This window comes from Lathyrus oleraceus, chromosome 6, assembly GCF_024323335.1.
Source record: "Lathyrus oleraceus cultivar Zhongwan6 chromosome 6, CAAS_Psat_ZW6_1.0, whole genome shotgun sequence".
Taxonomy (NCBI): Eukaryota; Viridiplantae; Streptophyta; class Magnoliopsida; order Fabales; family Fabaceae; genus Lathyrus; species Lathyrus oleraceus.
Genome location: NC_066584.1, coordinates 56,607,098 through 56,628,096, shown reverse-complemented (window position 1 = coordinate 56,628,096; position 20,999 = coordinate 56,607,098). Strand labels below are relative to the sequence as shown.

General features: G+C 38.2%; 1 protein-coding gene across 1 annotated transcript; it reads right to left on the bottom strand.

Moving 5' to 3' along the window:
* Nucleotides 1–16,792: 16,792 nt before the first annotated feature.
* On the bottom strand, nucleotides 16,793–19,036 carry LOC127093988 (probable pectinesterase 29). The gene is made up of 5 exons (XM_051032871.1): nucleotides 18,804–19,036; nucleotides 18,555–18,714; nucleotides 17,358–17,564; nucleotides 17,035–17,282; nucleotides 16,793–16,952 (listed from the first exon to the last, which is right to left on the bottom strand). The coding sequence occupies exons 1-5, from the start codon at nucleotides 19,034–19,036 to the stop codon at nucleotides 16,793–16,795; spliced, it is 1,008 nt and encodes a 335-aa protein (XP_050888828.1).
* Nucleotides 19,037–20,999: the final 1,963 nt, after the last annotated feature.

Sequence of the window (20,999 nt, the reverse complement as noted above, 5' to 3'; positions counted from 1 at the left end):
AAAAAATTGGTTAATCATTCAAACCTTCTACAATGGACTTCATTATAACACAAAGATGACCATCGACGCTGCCGCAAGCGGTGCTCTGATGAACAAACCTTACCCTGAAGCTAGTGCCCTCATCGAAGACATGGCTCAAAACCATCAATCATGGGGAGTCGAACGAGCGACAGTTGAGAAGAAGGAAGCCCAAGGAGGAGTGCATGAACTGAGTTCTATAGACATGATGCAAGCTAAAATGGATGCATTAGCCCTCAAAGTCGAGCATATGTACACGAACCCGAATACTGTAGCCGCAGTTTCGTCGAATTGTGAGATATGTGGAACCCAAGGACACCAATCTGCAGAATACAGTCTATTAAACGAAATCCACTCTGAGCAAGTGAACTACACCCAAGGGAACCCATATTTAAATACCTATAACCCTGGATGGAGGAATCACCCGAACTTCTCCTATAAATACAATAACCCTATTCAAAATAATGCACCTCCGAGACCTAGTTATCAAGCCCCTAGATCAAATCAACCTATGCAACCTGTACCACCAAAGCCGAGCCTTGAGAAAATTATGGAAAATTTTATCACCGCTCAAACCCAACAAAACAAGGAGTTCATGAACCAAAACATTCATGTTAACGAATTGAATACTCAGTTAGGAACCAAGGTTGACCAAATAGTTACTCATACCAAGATGCTTGAAACCCAGATCTCTTAGGTAGCTTTAAACCAAGCCCCTCAGACTACACCTGGAGGACAATTCCCTGGACAACCTCAACAAAATCCGAGAGGACAAGCCAATGCCATTACCCTACGAAGTGGGAACGCTTATGATGAGCCACCAAACCCAAGATTGAGTGAACCCGAAACTTCTAAGGAATGTACTAAACCCCCAGACAAAGTAAAGGAACCAGAGGAATCTGAAAACCAGGAAGGTCGAGAGAAAGGAGAAGAACCTAAAGATAAAATTTACGTACCACCCCCGCCATATAAACCACCTATACCATATCCGCAAAGACTCAAACAAACCCAGATCAATAAACAGTACCAAAAATTTATTAAAGTTATAGAAAAACTTCATGTAGAAATCCCTTTCACAGAAGCCATCACCCAAATACCTTCTTATGCAAAGTTTCTGAAAGACATCCTTACCAACAAACGTAGACTTGACGATCTGAAGCCTTTGGAATGTAATGCTATTTCCGAGGACAAATTAGCAAAGAAAGATAAAGATCCTGGAAATTTCTCCATTCCTTGCCTTTTAGGTAATCATGTCATCGATAAAGCTTTTCTAGACTTAGGAGCTAGTGTGAGCCTAATGCCTCTAGCAGTTTGTGAGAGGTTAAACTTAGGAGAGTTACAACCCACTAAGATGTCACTTCAGTTAGCCGATAGATCTGTTAAATATCCGATAGGAATTTTAGAAGATGTTACTGTTAGGATAGGTCAACTATTTATCCCTACTGATTTTATCGTCATGGACATCAAAGAGGACAATGATATACCAATCCTTCTAGGTAGACCATTCTTATCAACTGCAGGAGCCATAATAGATGTGAAGAAAGGAAAGTTGACATTTGAGGTAGGTGACGAGAAAATAGAATTTATACTTTCGAAATTTCTTATGGCACCTGTGATGGAAGACTCGTGTTATGCCTTAGATATCATTGATGAATGTGTTAGAGAATTAGAAAAAAAAGAAATTATAAAAACAATTAAGTTACCATCAACCCCCGTAAAGGAAGATGATGACTTTAAAGAACCCTACATCGATGATAACCTTTATGAATGTTTATCCCTTACTCCAGATCCTAGGCCATGCCCTGAGAAACCAACCTTAGAACTTAAGGAACTGCCTAAGAACCTGAGATATGAGTTCCTCGATGAAAAGATGAACCGTCCAGTTATAGTTAGTGCTACCTTGAGCCATGAGGAAACGAACCAACTTTTAGAAGTTTTACGAAGACATCCCTCAACCTTAGGATATAATATCTCTGACCTGAAAGGTATAAGCCCATCCGTATGCATGCATCGGATTTCGCTCGAAGAAGATTCAAAACCCTCTAGGGAACATCAGAGAAGAATAAACCCTATAATGAGTGATGTTGTTAAAAAGGAAGTTCTTAAGTTACTTGAGGCAGGTATAATCTACCAGATCTCGGATAGTAAGTGGGTGAGCCTTGTGCATGTAGTACCTAAAAAGGGAGGCATCATAGTCGTGCAAAACGATAAAGGTGAACATGTAGCAAAACGTTTAGAAGGAGGATGGCGGATGTGTATAGATTATAGAAAATTAAATAAAGCAACTAGGAAGGACCATTTCCCTTTACCATTTATAGACCAGATGTTGGAGCATCTAGCCAGACACTCTTACTTTTGTTATCTAGATGGATACTCTGGATTCTTCCAAATACCTATTCACCCAGAAGATCAAGAAAAAACTACCTTTACATGCCCTTATGGAACTTTTGCCTACCGACGAATGCCTTTCGGCCTCTGTAACGCCTCAGCTACTTTCCAACGCTGCATGATGTCAATATTCGCAGATTACCTAGATGGTATCATGGAAGTGTTTATGGACGATTTCTCGGTTTGCGGATTCAATTTTCACAATTGTCTTGCTAACCTTGAGAAAATCCTGGAGAGATGCGTGGAGGTGAACCTCGTGCTAAATTGGGAAAAATGTCATTTCATGGTGACCGAAGGAATAGTTTTAGGACATATAGTTTCCGAAAAAGGTATAGAGGTAGATAAAGCTAAAATAGAAGTTATAGAAAACCTAAAACCCCCCAAAACCATCAGAGAAGTCCGAAGCTTTCTTGGACACACTGGATTCTACCGGCGTTTTATTAAGGACTTCTCCAAAATAACAAAACCATTAACCGGACTTTTAATGAAAGATGCTGAATTCATTTTTGATGAAAAATGTAATGACGCATTTAATCTTTTAAAGCAAGCATTAATCTCTGCACCCATTATGAAACCGCCAGATTGGTCGGAACCTTTTGAGATAATGTGCGATGCTAGTGATTATGCAGTTGGAGCCGTTCTAGGACAGAGAAAAGATAAAAAATTACATGCCATTTATTATGCCAGTAGAACCCTAGATGCTGCCCAACTTAACTACGCAACAACCGAAAAAGAATTACTCGCTGTAGTTTTCGCTATAGACAAATTTAGATCTTATCTAGTAGGAGCAAAAATTATTGTTTACACCGATCATGCTGCCATTCGTTACCTATTAAGTAAAAAAGATGCCAAGCCCAGGTTACTCCGATGGATTCTATTACTACAAGAGTTTGATTTAGATATAAGAGATAAAAAAGGCACTGAGAATGTAGTAGCCGATCACCTTTCTAGGCTAGAACATCTAAAACCTGAACTAGTACCCATAAATGATGATTTTGCCTATGATAGACTGATCGCTAAAGTAGAAACCATTGAAGATAATAACCTAGATCTTTATGAGCACCCCCAAAATTCCTTAGCAATAAGTAACGTACCCTGGTATGCAGATTTCGTTAATTACCTAGCTGCTGATATAGTACCCCCTGATCTTGACTACCACCGCAAGAAGAAATTCTTCCATGATGTGAGAAACTTCTATTGGGACGAACCGCTCCTTTTCAAAAGGGGTAAAGATGGCATCTTTCGCCGTTGCGTTCCAGAAGAAGAGGTAAATAGTATTATCGAGCATTTTCATTCTGCACCTTATGGTGGACATGCGAGCACCTCTAAGACATACTCCAAGATTCTTCAAGCTGGCCTATTCTGGCCTACCATGTGGCGTGATGTCTATGCTTTCATTGTCAAGTGTGATAGATGCCAACGCACTGGAAACATTTCAAGACGTGATGAAATGCCTCTAAGAAACATTCAAGAAGTAGAACTCTTTGACGTATGGGGTATAGATTTCATGGGACCCTTTCCACCATCCTTAGGAAATAGGTATATTTTAGTAGCTGTAGACTATGTGTCTAAGTGGATTGAAGCTACAGCTGCACCCACAAACGACACTAGGGTAGTAATCAAACTATTTAAAAACTATATATTCCCTAGATTTGGAACACCACGTTTAGTCATAAGCGATGGAGGATCACACTTTATATCGAGAATATTTGACAAACTTTTAAGAAAATATGGAGTTTGGCATATAGTAGCAACACCATACCACCCACAGACTAGTGGCCAAGTAGAAGTATCTAATAGGGAGATAAAACAAATCCTAGAGAAAACTGTTTCTATTTCTAGGAGAGACTGGTCTCAGAAGCTTCAAGAAGCATTATGGGCCTATAGAACCGCTTTCAAAACCCCTATAGGAACTACTCCTTACCAACTAGTCTATGGAAAATCTTGTCACTTACCATTTGAATTAGAGCATAAGGCCTATTGGGCCATTAAAACTTTGAATTTAGACTACCTAGCCGCTGGAGAAAAGCGTTCCCTAGACATTCATAAATTAGAAGAACTTAGGCAATCTGCCTACAAGAATGCAAAAATATATAAAGAGAGGACAAAAGCCTATCACGACAAAAGAATAGTAAAGAAAAACTTCAATGTAGGCGATTTTGTTCTCCTTTTCAACACTAGGTTACGACTCTTCCCTGGAAAGCTACGTTCAAGATGGACTAGTCCTTTCGAAGTATCCAAGATTCTGAGATCAGGAGTCGTAGAAATCAAGAACCAAACATGTATTCCATTCATTATAAATGGACAAAGACTGAAGCTCTACGAAAGAGGAAACATTCCAGCATACTACTCAAGCCACACCCTGATTGATCCACCGATTCCAACTACTACAGGTGTATAAATTCTGATCGTCAAGCTAATGACGTTAAACAAGCGCCGCGTGGGAGGCAACCCATGGTTTTTCTTTTCATTTTACTTTTTTTTCTCATTTATTTACATTTATTTTTATTTTTATTTTATTTTATCTTATTTTGCATAGAGACTAAAAATTTGAATGGTTTGCATTTTCAGGATCACTTTCTTAACTTTTACAGGATGCAGGGTTTTGATGACATGCATGTTGCCTATAGAGATAATGCTCAGAGGGAGCGCTACATTGCTTTGTATCAGCGCCCTATGGCACCCACACGTTACCCTGATCAACACTATATGGAGGCACTGGGTATCGAGCCGATTATCATATTCCTTAGCCACCAACTTCACTAGGATGAATTTGCTGATGACTTGAATAACACATACAGGAACCTGACTTTGGAGTTCCTGAGTTCATTCGACTATGATCCATATTCTGGACCAGATGGGTATGCTGCTTTCAGACTTTTTGGAGTTGAATACTCCTTCAGCCAGAAAGAGTTCGGCGACTTATCGGGCTTCCAGACCACTCCTGATGCTATCCCGGAGACACCTATGGGATATTTTCTGGGTAAGGATGTGGAGAAGTTTTGGAGTGATATATCAGGTGGCGGAAGCCAGGATCCATCTACGCATTTATCTTATGTCATACATAACCCAGCCTTCAGATATTTTCAGATGATATTAGCACATTCCTTCTTGGGAAGACAGGATGCATAAACACTACTGAGTGAAGAGGAGATCTTCCTATTATTTTGCGCATCCCAGTCTCTCCCAGTAGCATGTGGGAACTTTTTATTGAATAATCTCAGCGGTATCTCTAGATCCACCAAAGGAGTCATCCATGTTGGTGAAATCATCACACAGATTGCTGTCGCTTTAGGTCTGTCTCACAAGCTGTCACATCTTCGGATCTACTGTGGACACACTATCATGGATATCGATTTCTGTTTGACCAGAGGATTGATGAGGAGAGCCTCTTTCCACCCATGTCAGTTCCGATTGATAGTCGACAGTGAGGCTATCCATTATTTCACACTGCCAGACCCTATGATGACCAGTGTGCATGATCCAGCGAATTGGAGTTATGCTCTAGAGGGCCAGAGAGAGACCGTCGAGGCACCGAGATCACCACCCGCTGCTGAATACACGCCTACACCACCATCTCCTAGAATCACTGTTTTCTCTAATAATCATTCATTGCAGACACCCGACATACGCACCCAGATTGCTGAGTGTCGTAGAGAGATTGCAGAGCTTAGACAGGAAGTGGCGGACCTAACTTTACAGATAGGAGTGTCTGATCTCACCCATGCTACTGAAGCCGATTGTCTAAATCAGGAGATCGCAGAGCTCAGGCAGGAGATAGCCGTGCTCCGTGGATCCACTCAGGCAGACGACACCCCTAATACCTGATCTCACCATTTCATTTTATTTCTCTTTTATATATTTATCGTATTTGCATTATCTATTTTATATTATCGCATTTAGAATATTATATAAACCACTACTATACATTAGTATTTCTATTTTTATCTATATATGTTTTATATTTATTTTATTTTCATTTTAATTTTTCAGTTATTTATTTATTTATATTTAATTTTTATTTTTGTTTTTGTTTCAGTTTCACTTTTTTATTTTTGTTTTTACTTTTATAAAATTATGCAAGTCGAAGAAACTAGGAGAATCATAAGACAAATGCTATCCAGACCCCTCAAAGCCAAAAGACAAGAGAAGCCCAAACCAAAGGACCAAAATCTGGCCCAGCCAGATTTTGCCTTGTGGCGCCCGCCATAGGACCTGTGGCGCTCGCCACAGCGTCTGTAAATGGTCGGGACAGACCCCTTTTCTTCACCATTTTTGCAACTTACAACCTCCAAAACCCATTTTTTCACCTTGGAAAAAAGTCCTTGAACCCACAAAAAGCTCATACTTTCCTAACCATCATACCACACAAATCATTAATCCACTTTCCATTTTCGATTTCATCCGCCGGATTTTGTATAAATCCAACCTTTTCACCAACCACTTCATCTTCTTCATCCACTTTTCAAGAGCATTCAAATGGAGTTCAACGGATTCATTCTTCGAGGAGGGAAACCGGGGGAGAGACAAAGAAAAATCATTGAACGGTTGCAAAACCGGGAAATCCTCCCGACAAGGTATGTTGACGAAAACTGTCTCTACACTTTAGGTATCTACCATAGCATTTTCCATTTATTAGACAACTTAGGTTTGCATAATTTCTTTATCAACAAAGAACCCACCTATGAGCGGTTGACAATCGAATTTTTAAGTTCCTTAATTTATATTGTCAACCCTAACACTGCTAGCACAGTTGGTACTGTCAAATTTAGAATGTTTGCTGTTGAATATCAATTCAGTACCGACGACATAGCCAGCTTGTTAGGGATCCCTCATGGGGAAGGTGCTATTTGTGAGGCCCCTTTGGATTCCGAATGGTCTGTTGAGGTATTTTCCTTCTGGGAGCGTTTATCAAACACTTCCATAAACTCTTTTGAAGGAGTTCTTGCCTCAACTATCCATAACCCGGCCATCAGAGTTTTTAGATATCTGTTGGCATGCACTATTTTTGGCCAGGAGAATCCAAATAAGGTTAATGCTATAGAGCTTTTATATTTGCAAGGAAGCCTCACAAATAGGCGAATTAATTCGGTTCCGTTTATGCTCGCCCATATGATTTTAACTCTGAATAAGGCGGGACCGATTTCTTTTGGTGGATTGATTACGTCTATTTCTCGGGCACTTAACTTGAACAATGAGATGGCTACCCTAGACCCCTTACCTCCTCGCACAATTAACTTAAAATTTCTGAGAGACATGAAATTGTGCCGTTCAAGGAGAGAAGGAGGTTATACACTTATGATTCATGGTGTAGCCATCCCATATGTTATTCTACCTTGCACTAGACGTACCGATATACGTGATGAGAGGAATTGGACCTACGATTTAGATGTTCCACCTGTTTTGGGTCCTCTTCCTCCTAACATTCCTGATGAGGCGGGACCAGACACTGATGATGAATATGACCGGAGAGAGAGATCTCTCGTACCCCATGTGTCCCCCCATCATCCTTCACCACCACACACCGCACCATCTTCTTCTTCTGCAGGTACCACTCCTGGCTTCTATATTACAGAGGAGATGTGGTGAGACCACATGGCTAGAGAGCAGCGGCGAGATGACCTACTCTCTACCATCCAGCAACAAATGGCGGACAACATGAGCTTTATGCAAGAGTCGCAGCGGAGGACAGACAGGTCCTACGAGACTGTTTTATAGTCTATGCTTGCGATAACAAATACACAAGCCCGTCAACAACAATACAACCAGCGACACATGGCACTCATCGAAGCTACTCAAGGTTCCATTCTTGGTAACCTTCGAGAGGTGAGGACCGCTCAGGATGCCCGGCAGGCGAGGATGGATCAGAGAGACCGTCGTCGTACCCGATCCCGTCGTCCACCTCAGGATGGCGAGGGCACTAGTGGTCAGAATTAGGTTGCCAGGTAACTCTTCCCTTATCTTATTTCGAAACATTGGGGACAATGTTCGATTTAAGTGTGGGAGGAGCATTTATCGTTTTCCTTTTATTTCCAGTTTTATTTGCTGTTTTTAGACTGTTTATTTCCTTTTAGTTGTTTAATTTCCCTTTTAGTTGTTTATTTTTCTTTTTAGTATAATGCATGAGTCTGACGAGTCACCGAATATAGTAGATCTTTAGTATAATCTAATCTCCCCATACCTTTTAGCCCCACCAAAATTTTTTTGCAAAAGAAAACAGTGTTATTCCGAAAGTTTTCAGGTTTTAAAGACATGTTTTGAGTAAGGATGCGGTGACTTGGGAGAACTTTGCGAAACATCAGTATTATTTTAGCACCATAGACTTCGTAAATATAGGAATCATTCCCGAAACCCCATATACCATGGCCTTAATCATCATTTCCGTATAAGTCCTCAGTAGTTTATCCTAGCAGTCAGCTCTGGCCTACGCATCCTCTACGTAGGGGACCGATGCAAATAAGTGAATGATCCAGAAAAACAAAAAAATAAAAGAAAGAAAAAAGGCAACTCCTGTATAGGTGACCCTCACAAAGTCATTTAAACCAAAGGATTATAAAAAAATTGCTAGAAAAAGAAAAAGAAAAAGAAAAAGAAAGAAACTCACCCACTGTTGGTTGGTTCAGAGGTATCTGGCACTGAACTCGGTAGGGCGGATTACGATCCGATCCCCCACAACTCCAGTCGGGTCCAATAAAAGGGTTTACACATGTTTATGTGCCGGAAAACCCAAGCTCAGATCATAATCACTAACAGGCCACTCTACTATGAAGCATGTACGGATAACGGGCTTAATGTGATTGCGCCTGAATGAAAAGGACACAAAAAGAGATGAAGAGGCAGGCCTAGGAATTGTGGGATAATATGGGTTGGTTAATATAGGAATGAAGTTTATGTCCGTATTTGCGGATTAGTGTCATCATGATACCCTTAGTTCACTCAGTTAGTACCTATCACTGCATCCCGACTTGAACTTATAATTTCTACCTGAAGCACTCGTTTACACCGGTTTTTCTTTCATGAGCTTTATAATGTTTTTCTTGAGGACAAGCAAAGGTTTAAGTGTGGGAGAGTTTGATAACACTAAAATTTACGTATTTTCGACTCCGATTTCACATGCATTCTAGTTGTTTTATTGTCATTTTGTTGTGTTATTACTGTGTTTTCCTTTGTTTTCAGGTTTTTACTTTAATCGGAGCCCCGATCGAGAAAAGGAGTGAAAAAGGGCTAAAAACCCTAAAATTCAGCATTTTGTGCTTATGGCCTACCCAGTGGCGGGCGCCACAGACCAAGCCATTGTTGGTGTAAGCCCTAGAGGCCAATACTTTTGGTACTTGTATCGAATTATTTAAAGGCATTTTCTTTATTATGGTTGATTAATAAAGTCCCTGGAATAAATAGTCCGTTTAATGTATTAAGTGTGACTTAATCATGAGAACACATTAAACATAAGGACATTACTATTCTTAAAGTATCCGTAGTCGAGCTTTAGTGTGAAGTGGGATAACATTAAAGCATTGAGACTATTATGTTTGTAGACTGATGATCACATCTCATGGATCATGGATAAAGAGTTATCAAGTCTTAAACATAGGTATGAATATTAGGAGTAATATTTATACCGGATTGACCCTCTATGAGAATACTATATAGAAAGTTATGCAAAGTGTCATAAGTTATTCTCATGGTGATAATAGTGTATACCACTCTTCGACCTGAAACCACTATGGATCCTAGATGTAGAGTCGAGTGCTTTATTGTTGATCCAACGTTCTCCGTAACTGGATAACCATAAAGACAGTTGATGGGTACTCCACGAAGCATGCTGAGGGACATGAGTGTCCTAGATGGAATTTGTCAATCCTGCGTAACAGGATAAATGTCTATGGGCCCAATATTGAACTGGACAAGGGTGACACGGTCTATACCTTGTGTTCAATATAGACATAAGGGCAAAGGGGTAATTATACACATAATTATTATCACAGTAGGTTTTGTCAGATCACATGACATTTTCGTGACTTGGGTAGCAGTGATGTGTTGCTAGATACCGCTCACTGTTTATTATGTTAAATGCGTGATTTAATATAATTGCCAACGCCGCGAAAACCTATAAGGTCACACACAAAGGACGGATTGATGAGAGATAGAGTAACTAAGGAACATCGTAAGGTACGGTGCACTTAAGTGGGAGACGAAATATGGTAAGGTACCAAATACTTAAGTGATTTTGGGCATATTATAAGATATGGGCCAAAATACACTTAAGTGGGCTTTTTAGCTTGAAGCCCACACAAGTGGTTCTATAAATAGAACCCCTTGGGTAGAAGCATTGTCACTCCAATCCACTCAGGCAGAAATTCAAGTAGAGACTTGGAATTTTGTTTCCCTCTTTCTCTCACTCAAAGCCTTCATTCATAACAGCTAGCACTGCGATTGAAGGAATCCGTTCGTGTGGACTGAGTAGAGACGTTGTCATCGTTCAACGCTCGTGATCGCCCCGTGGATCTGTATCAAAGGTTTTGATCATTATCAGAGATCTGCACCAAAGGTTTGAATCGCCACAAGAGGTAAGGATTCTATCACTGATCATGCCCATTTGTAAGGATCACTAAATGGAGAAATTTTTAAATTCCGCTGCGCCTTGGATGGCTATTCTCCAACAGCCATGACGTATCAAATTCAACTTCCCTCAACTCCCACGTTTCCCCACTACATCCACTAAGGCGCCTCACTTTGGCCTTGTGGCGGGCGCCATGGCCTTGTGGCGGGCACCACAAGAGGAAAAACGGTTCCCTCCTATTTTCAAGTTGAAGGGCATCCAAGTCATTTCCATCTTTTTACTTGCTTATAAATAGAAACGCGAATTCACTTTTACAATCATCCAAACTTAGAACAGAGGCAAACTCAGAAGCAACTTTGTTTCACTTAGGCATATATTCAGTATTTTATAGTGGTAATCGCTTCGCATTGGAGTGTTACCACAATTGTGTAATCAAGTTTGTGATAGAGTCTGTAATCGAGTTTGGAGCACTTTGGAAGGAAGTTAATCCTGCCGCCATTTTCTTTTCCGCATTGCAGTTTACTCAGCCCTCCGATTGGAGCAGGTTTTTATTTCTTGTCTTTACTTTATTTATTTTCTGCACTCGCTTTTACTTTATTTATTTCCTGCACTCGCTTTTACTTTATTTATTTCCTCGCACTCACTTTTACTTTATTTATTTCCCGCACTCGCTTTTACTTTATTTATTTCCTCGCACTCGCTTTTACTTTATTTATTTCCTCGCACTTGCTTTAAATTATTTACTTTTCGCACTCGCACTACTTTTATTTAAATTAATGCACTTTTATTTTACCATGTCTAACTAAATCTAAAAGGTTAGAATGTAAGGATCGCAATTGAACCGATAATCCGTACAATTGTCCATAGAAACACTTAAGGGCTATTTTAACCTTCAAATTAAGTTTTCCCGCACTTCAATTCTGTTGGGTAAGATCGAAAGCCGTCCAACGTCTTTATAAACTTAATTGTTTTTAACTATTTCAAAAGTAGCGAAAGTGCTCAGTGTCATGGTCTTCCTCAGTGTCGGGGTCAACACTTACATATAGCCAGTTTGTACAGTCAGTAATACTAACTCTGTCCGGATCCGGAAGAGCCATAATAAACCGTTTATGGATAAGAACAGAATAATAAGTGGGAGCAACATGAATTATACCTTGCTGTATCAGAGTTGAAATGTCAATTTTAGTTTTACCTACAACCGGAGTGTCTTCAAGTAAAACTGCCTGATACCTGAAATGTTCAACAATTTGGGTGATCATGTCGTCGACGGAGATGCCTCCAAAGTCCGATCGGACAACCCTACCTAGATAATCAGCTGCAAAGGCAGCTACATTGATGGCTTTGTTTTGCGCCATCGAGTACATAAAAAATAACTCCCGCTAAGTGGCTACACCTGTGCTATCACCCCGTCCGAACAGGGTGTAGGCCAAACCCTTCTGGGCATAACAGAAACACGGGTTCTGGATGCTGGAGGCTTTAACACCCTTGGAGGTGAAATTCGTCCTCCCCGTGATGGTAATCCAGAAGTCCTTTGGAGAAAACCCATCTGGGACCGCTCCTGGTCCGTACAATGGGAGTCGGAGTATCCCTACCAATTCTTCCACATACAATTCATGATAGTTATTGAACAGGAGGAAACGTAAAGTCCCAAAATAGTACCTGGTGGTGTCGATCCATCTCTTTTCGAGTTGGAATTCCAGCGTGCTGAGGAATTTGAGAGTGATGCGCTCATATGTCGGTGCTTCAAGGCTCATAAACTCCAACATCCCTAATACGTGGAACATCCTTTACACTTTAACTTTATCCCTAAAGCGTTCAAAGTATGCTCGCACATATACCTGGTAGGTGTGAGTTTTCGTTTCCGGTGGACTTGATACCGCTTTTCTTGTTCTGGATTGTCTAATAGAATGTTGTGCGGATTTGGGTTCCAGCTGGGTCGCTTCCGTGACCTTAACATCTCAGCTAGTTGTTGCTTTCCGGTTAAAATTCTCCTCGGCGGCATTTTGGACCTGCAAAAAATGAAATTTCTGATATATGGAGTTAGAAAATTCTGAAACCGTGGTTAGAACGAGGATGACGAATGGAGTAATAGTTGTGAAGGGTGTTATGGCGATAGGGTAATGGAAGTGGTGGTTATGGAAGCTTTGAGGGAGGAGGTTTAATGGAGTTTTGGTAAGGATTTTAGCGAGAGAGAGAGAGAGTGTGAGAATGATGAAGTTTGTGTGAGAGAGAAGGTGGATTATGTGGTGAAAATCTGAGTAATGATAAGGTGAAAAGGTGGATGAAATGTTTTTAAGAGGTAATTAAAAGGGTGGATCCCAAAAACATTACATTTTTCAAAAAAATTCAAAACCCGTCTGCCTAACACGGGCAGTGTCAGCTGACACAGCCACCCGTGTCAGGCCACTTCCACGCCCAAAAATTGCATTTACCTTTAGTGTTCCTGACACGGGGGGTCGTGTCAGGCCACTGCCACGCCCCAAAAATGCTCAACCTTCAGTGCTCCTGACACGGTCCGTGTCAGCTGACATGGGTGGCCGTGTCAGGCTACTATTTTTACTCTTTCTCCACGGTTGTCCAAGATCCTGACACGGGCACCCGTGTCAGACTGCAAATTTGGCCGTTTTTTTGGATCTTTCCTTCCGTTCAACTTCAGGTAGCGTTCTTTCATTCGGCATGACTTATACATTTATTGAAGTGATTTTCCCCTCCTTTGTAGAGCACATGTGTAAACCTACAAACATACACACACTGATTAAAATTAAAATTGTGTGGGTTACCTCCCACGAAGCGCTTCGTTTAACGTCGCATGGCTCGACGGTCCTTCCTCTTTTCAAGTAAGACATATTTTGTCTATCAGACCACCCTCCTGGTCTTGTAGGTACGGTTTGACTCTCTGCCCATTTACCTTGAACGTGTCCCTGTTTGCTGGGTTTCTCAGTTCAATGACTCCATGCGGGAATACTTTCTGTATCATAAAGGGCCCTGACCATCTCGACTTTAGTTTGCCAGGGAACAACTTCAACCTCGAATTAAATAATAATACCAATTGCCCTTCCTGAAGTTCTTTCTTTTGAATGCGTCGGTCATGCCATGTTTTGGTTTGTTCTTTGTATATCTTGGCATTCTCATATGCTCGATTTCTAAATTCTTCCAGCTCTTATAATCGAAGAATCCTGGATTTCCCCGCTTTGGACAGATCATAATTGAGAAATTCGGTAGCCCAGAATGCCCTGTGATCGATTTCGAGCGGCAAATGATAAGTTTTACCGTAGACTAGTTGGTACGGGGACATACCTATGGGGGTTGTGAATGTTGTTCGGTATGCCCATAGCGCATCCTCTAGCTTGATCGACCAATCCTTTCGTGACGCGCTAACTGTCTTTTCTAGAATCTGTTTTATCTGCCGATTTGATACTTCAACCTGTCCACTTGTCTGGGGATGGTACAGTGTGGCGATTTTATGCTTTACATTATACTTCCTTAACAGGTTCTCCATCAGCTTGTTCAGAAAGTGGGTACCTTTGTCACTAATTAGTGCCCTTGGTACCCCAAACCGAGCGAAGATACAATTCTTAAGGAAATTGATCACCACTTTAGCATCATTCGTGGATAATGCTACTGCTTCCACCCATTTGACACATAGTCAACTGTGACCAAAATGTATTGCTTTCCAAAGAACGGTGGGAAGGATCCCATAAAGTCTATTCCTAGTACATCGAACAATTCTACCTCCAACATGGCATTCTGAGGCATCTTATTTCTCTTTGATATGTTACCTGTTCTTTGACATCTGTTGCATTGCAAGTTGAATACTTCCAGCGTAAGTTTCTGATCAGGTGATGTGTTGAGCATGTATCAGAGTGAGCGTGATCAGAGTCTTCAAAGTTAGAGGTAAGATATCTCTTGCAGTCTTCAGATATCTCTTGCATACTTCAATCTTGCGGAGTCTTCAGATATCACTTGCAGACTTCATATATTTCTTGCAAAGTCTCTAGATATCAGAGTTTGAGCTTCAACGTCAGATTCTTCAGGTGATTGCTCTTCAAATGTGTTCTTGTTTAGAGTCAAATCTGATTTCTTTGTGCTGGGCCAGCTATTCGTTTCCTCAAATTCATTTTAACTTAGAATCCTGCACACTTAAGAAAATTGTTAGGGTACCAAATTTTTTCATTCTTTGTTATCATCAAAACTTAGAGATATATTGCAGAATTAAAATTATGTTCTAATAACCACTTCATGGGTTTGTTTGAATTGTCCTTTGACAATTTATGGTAGAGATTTTGGGATTGGCTTAGTTTTTTTTCCTCTAAGTCAACTCGATGTTTTTATGGGAATTAATTGGTTGGAGTTGAACCATGTTCATATCAATTGTTTTGATAAATCGGTGAAGTTTCTTGAATCTAAGGAGAGTACAGAGTCGAGTTTCATGACCACGAGACAAGTAGGTATGTCCTTGAGAGAGAGTTCTTGAGTTTTTGTGGTGTTAGCGTCCTTGAGATGGGGAAACAAAAGAATGATTACAAATTTACCTATTGTGTGTGATTTTCCTGATGTGTTCCTATATGACATTAGTGATTTTCCGCCTGAGCATGGCGTTCATTTCGTTATAGGCGTAGTACTTAGTACTAGTCATGTGTCGATGGAGCCGTATAAAATGTATGCTTTAGAGTTAAGTGAGCTGAAGAAACAGTTAGAGGATTTACTTAAGAAAAAGTTTGTTCGACAGACTGTTTCACGTGCGAAGCGTTAGTGATGTTAATTAAGAAGAAAGATGGTAGCATGAGGTTATATGTTGATTATCGACAGCTAAACAAGGTCACTATCAAGCATAAGTATCCTCTTCTGAGACTTGATGATCTGATAGATCAAATGGTTGGGGCTTGTGTATTCGGTAAGGTTAATTTATGGTTGGGTTATCACCAGATACATGTGAAGCCAAAAGATATTCCGAAGACTGCATTCAGGATGAGATATGGTTATTATGAGTATTCAATAATCCCATTTAGGGTGTGTAATGTGCCCAATGTGTTTATGGAATATATGAATAGGAGTTTTCATCCTTATCTAGATCAGTTTGTGGTTGTGTTCATCTATGATATTTTGATATATTCTAAGTCTAAGAAAGAGCATGTGAAACATCTGAAAATTGTGTTGCAGGCCTTAAAAGAAAAGAAGATATATGCAAAGTTATCCAAGTGTGAGTTCATGTTATGTGAAGTAAGTTCCCTTGGTCATGTGATATCTAGTGGTTATATCACAATGGATCCATCAAAGATCGATGTTGTGTTGCAATGTGAAACTCCAAAGTCTGTTACTAAGATCATAAATTTTTTGGGTTTGTTTAGTTATCATGGGAGATTCATTCAAGGCTTTTTGAAGTTGATGTTTCCTTTTACTCAGTTGACTTAAAAGGGTCAAGCTTATGTTTGGAGTGTCCAGTGTGAACAGAGTTTTCAAGAACTTAAGAAGACGTTGACATCAACTCCAATTTTTTTATTTTTCCAAGTCCAAATGAATCATTTGTTGTGTATTGTGATGCTTTGAAGATGGGTTTAGGTGGTGTGTTGATGCATAATGGTCAAGTGGTGGCTTATGCTTCTAGACATTTGTGTATAGAGAATAGAAACACACATAGAACTTTTGTTCGTTATTGTGTGAGAAATTCATTATACTTAATCCTTGTGTTACTCTACTTTCTTATCAAAACATAAAATTATCAACAATACCATTATAATTATTTTTAGGATAAACATACAAAAATTGCATCTTTATCATCAAAACACACCCTACCCGTTCGAAGACATGAGTATGCTAGTTATTGATTTAGAATTGTTGATTTTGAAGCCATCCATCATTATCAATAAAACTAAGACTTGCCATTGTATTAATAGTATTCATATCCAAATTCTTAGTCCATTTCACTCTATAGTTTGTGGTAGCACCATATCCATAATTTAAATACTCCGAGAATTGTATACGATCCCTGCAAAAGTATACATTGATATCAAAATCACAATTCCAAGGCATGCAAGTAAAATAAAAATGGTGTAACATAATGTTCTTACTCGTGTCCAACAAAATTCCATGGATCCCAACCAAGAGGGTTAACAATATTGGACATATTGTTATTGTAGAAAAAAACCCTAGCATAAGCTCTCCATGGTCTTCCCAAATATGTTGTTCCATCTCCATATATCTTACAATGCTTAAAAACAAACCCATTTGCATCATTTGGATTTGTTCTCCCTTGCGCTGTTATAATTCCAGGTACTCCTGGACCTAATGCTTGAGCAATAACTGATATCGTACAACCCTATGCAAATAAAATATTATACATTATAAATAAACATCAAAATATATTTAGACGAAAAGAAAAACTATTATATACCTCGTATAAAGACTGGCCGGCACCAAATATGAAATCGACGGCACCTTGGATGAAACAATTATGGAAGTAATGTCGTCCATTATCATCCCACAAAGTGTCTTGAAAACCTAAGAAGCCAACGCCATAGAAGTATGACATGTCACCACTTACCATTGCGGCTACGGCAGGTAACCATGGGTTACGTTTTTCTGGATCATTGTATGAGTTCTGTGACATAGATATCTTTCATCTCTTTAACATTTGTTTGACAATCCAAAGAAACAACTTATCATTACGCACTAACCATCTAGTGTACTACATGTCAAATCATGGCAAAACTTCCTCTAGACTTAACTCTCCCACTTAAATAAAAAAAGAAAAACTAGAAAAAAAAAACTAACTTTCAAGAGAGAACCAATATAACTCATAACCATCGAAAAATCTTATATCAAACATTAGAAGTTAGGCTACAAGTAATAAATAAATGAGAGACTTATTCAGGTCAATTCCCACCTAAGATATAGGGGTTTCTTTCCGTGTCAACATAACCTTTCATTTGAAGAGGTTTTCCCTAGTCGAAAATTTATCTTGCAGAAGCTGACAAGAAAAGATTATCACCTTAGAGGGACCTAACTATTCCAGTTAAGAGAAAACTTAGATTCTCTCTAAATAAAAGGGACTAAGATGAAGAATAAAGAGAAATTTGGATTTAATAAGCAGACATCTAAGAAAACAAGCCATCTCTAATATGTCTCCATACCCACTTATCACTCTTTTCACTAAACTGAAACTTTTAAAGGAAAAAAAAAAATCAGAAATCCCGGAGAATAGCCTCCTCTAAACAAAGTTCCAAGATATCTTCTCTCTAAAACCTAATTCTAAGAGGAGTTGTATTATTATATTTATAAAATTAAAAAACATTTAAACTTTCTGAAAACACACAAGAATAGAATCTAATAATTCAGAAAAAAAAAACTGACAATCAAATTTATTTATATATAGTGTTTTTTTTACCATAAAGCATATTTAAGAAGTAATTTCAACAACACCAACAAATTGAATAACAATAAGACGACATAGGCATACCATGCAATATTAAATAAAAAAATCGAACACAATCATGAATAGAATAGGTGAAAAATTAAATCAACAAGAACAAACAATAAAGAAATGAGAATGAAAGTAGCTATAGAAGAATATAAAATTGTAATATCTTACCTTAAAAGTGATATACTTGACTACAATATTGTCAGCCATAGTAAAAAACGTAGCACTCTGCATAGTGTTTGCATGGTCATCCCATTCAACCAAAGTTTTGCTCATTCCATCTCCTTGAATAATGATATAAGGCTTATCATATGGAATCGTCAATTTCTCCCTATAAACAACAAAACATACAAAATTTCAACAAAAAAAATCATTTCAACACAAAATTAATCATAAAGAAAAGCACTTATAATAACTTACCTGTAGTAACCTGCTTTGATATTAATGGAAGTCCAATACCTATTGTTTGAAGGTATAGAATCAATGGCAGATTGTATAGTGGAAAAACATCCTCTTCTCTTTGGATCAACAACTATTGTCTTGTAAGGATATAACCTATTGCCATATCTTTTATGAATTTGAGCATTTGATAGCTCTATTCTCAAACCAATCATGAGAAATAGCCATGTGAAATAAAACCAATGAAAAGACATAATTATAGGTAGAAAAAAAAGAGAATTAATATTTTCAAAGATAAGAATTTTTTTTTGAAAGGTGAATATGTATATAAAGTGTTTTCCATGAAATATGGTTGTGACAATTAATTAATTAAGCTTAACAAGGATAGTGCTTCCATTCATGGCATCGTATAAATTTTGATTCTGATAATTCATAGTATTGTTTCAATTTCCATTTGTAGAGTGAAACAAATATTCTCAATTTCACGCGAAATTATTGTTTTTAATGTACATTAATGGTTATTTTAATTTGAATTCATCATATTAATGGCATTTCTTAGTTTTTTTCCACCTCAGGTTTACCAAAGTAAAAGTCATGATAATTTTCCAAATTTTCTTTTAAACTGTTTGATTCGGAGGTTACTGGTTTTTTTTTTCTTGTTGTCCTCTCTTATGGTAGTGAAATCTTTGCTTATAGAAAAAAACCAAAATTGTGGTTTTGACATATAAATTTATGTATAGAGCCTATATTTTTATTTTCTACAATTAATGTGAATTTTAATTAATTTTATACTAATTAGTTGCTACGAGCATTTGTGAAAAAATTGCCATTTAGATCTGTTTGGTTAAATCAAGAAGAGAGGAGAATTGTTTTAATTACAAATGATATTTACCATTCCTAATTGAACACAAATTTATTAGTGAAATATTAGAATCCAATGAAATAACATAAAAACTTTTGTAAAATCGTAAGGATAATAATATAAAATTCTAAAAGATAATAGAATACAATAAAATCTAAATAAAAATATTATAAAAAAAAGTGTGAAGATAGTTTTAAAGTGACATTAAAATTTAAAAAATATAATAAAATCAATGTTTAAATGCGCTTTTATTCTCCCTATTTTAATATTCTTAACTTCTTGCGAAATTTTTACTCAACTAATCCACTTTTAAAAAAAAAAAATCAAAATAACTCACTTTTCAGATTAATTCTCAAACTATCCCACTTTGAAGAGGTGACGCCAGATGAATTGGCGTTTGCTCTCTAAGTTAAAGAGGTGCTGCCAATTGGATTGCCTGTGCACCTGGTGTTGCCAATCCAATTGGCGTCCATGTGTAAAAAAGAAGAGGAGACGTCAATTGATGTGACACCTCTGTGTATTGCATAATTGTTTTTGAAAAACAATGTAAGTTTTAGATAAAAGTCAAAATCGGATCAATTGATATTAATATTAATATGTGTTTACATACGAATACCATAAAGACTAATGTCGTTACCCAGAATGACCTAACTGGCCTCCAGTACCACATCCCTTAGCTACCCGTACGCGTGACCCTAACCCATGTTGATGCGAGCTGGTCCGTTGGTTAGACAGAAACATACCTAAAGACAAAAAAAATTAGAAGTATCGAGAGACTTGATGCCTTATGTGGATGAGTGCGAGTAAAAAATGATAAGAATGTTATGGAAGTGATGTTTGGACCAAATGATATCAGTTTGATTGTTGTAATCAGTTAGAAATGTTGTGGTTGTCGCGCAAAAAGTCAACCGTTGACCAAAAGTCAATTGTTGTATAAATGGTCAATTTTGTAGTCTTTGTACACGTATGGACTTTGAATGTGATTGTATAAAATGACATTTGATATTTGAATGCATTGACTGTTTGAAATGAATTGTATGAATATGAAAGATATTGAAATGAATGAACATGATAACATGAATCAACATAGAATAGACTAAGTGATGAACTTGATGAATACCTAATCATGGATCAAAGGACATGACCATAACTTGGATGAACAATGTCAAGCATGAAAAAAAAAACTTTAGCAAGGCCTAAGATGTACAATGAACTAGGTCATAATCAAAGATTCATGGACCAAACAACAATGGCAATGCAAATGGCATGAATGACATTGGCCAAATGAAATAGGTTAGGCATATACTAAGCATGATGATATGATTAGATGCAATGCTAGGGATGAATTGAATCAA

Excerpts from the sequence above, each read along its gene's own strand:
- LOC127093988 (XM_051032871.1), bottom strand. The coding sequence starts at position 19,036 with ATGTCTTTTCATTGGTTTTATTTCACATGGCTATTTCTCATGATTGGT. Across the intron at positions 17,565-18,554 it reads TCAAGTATATCACTTTTAAG|AACTCATACAATGATCCAGA; the intron begins GTAAGATATTAC and ends TCTATGTCACAG. Across the intron at positions 16,953-17,034 it reads TGGAATTTTGTTGGACACGA|GGATCGTATACAATTCTCGG; the intron begins GTAAGAACATTA and ends ATACTTTTGCAG.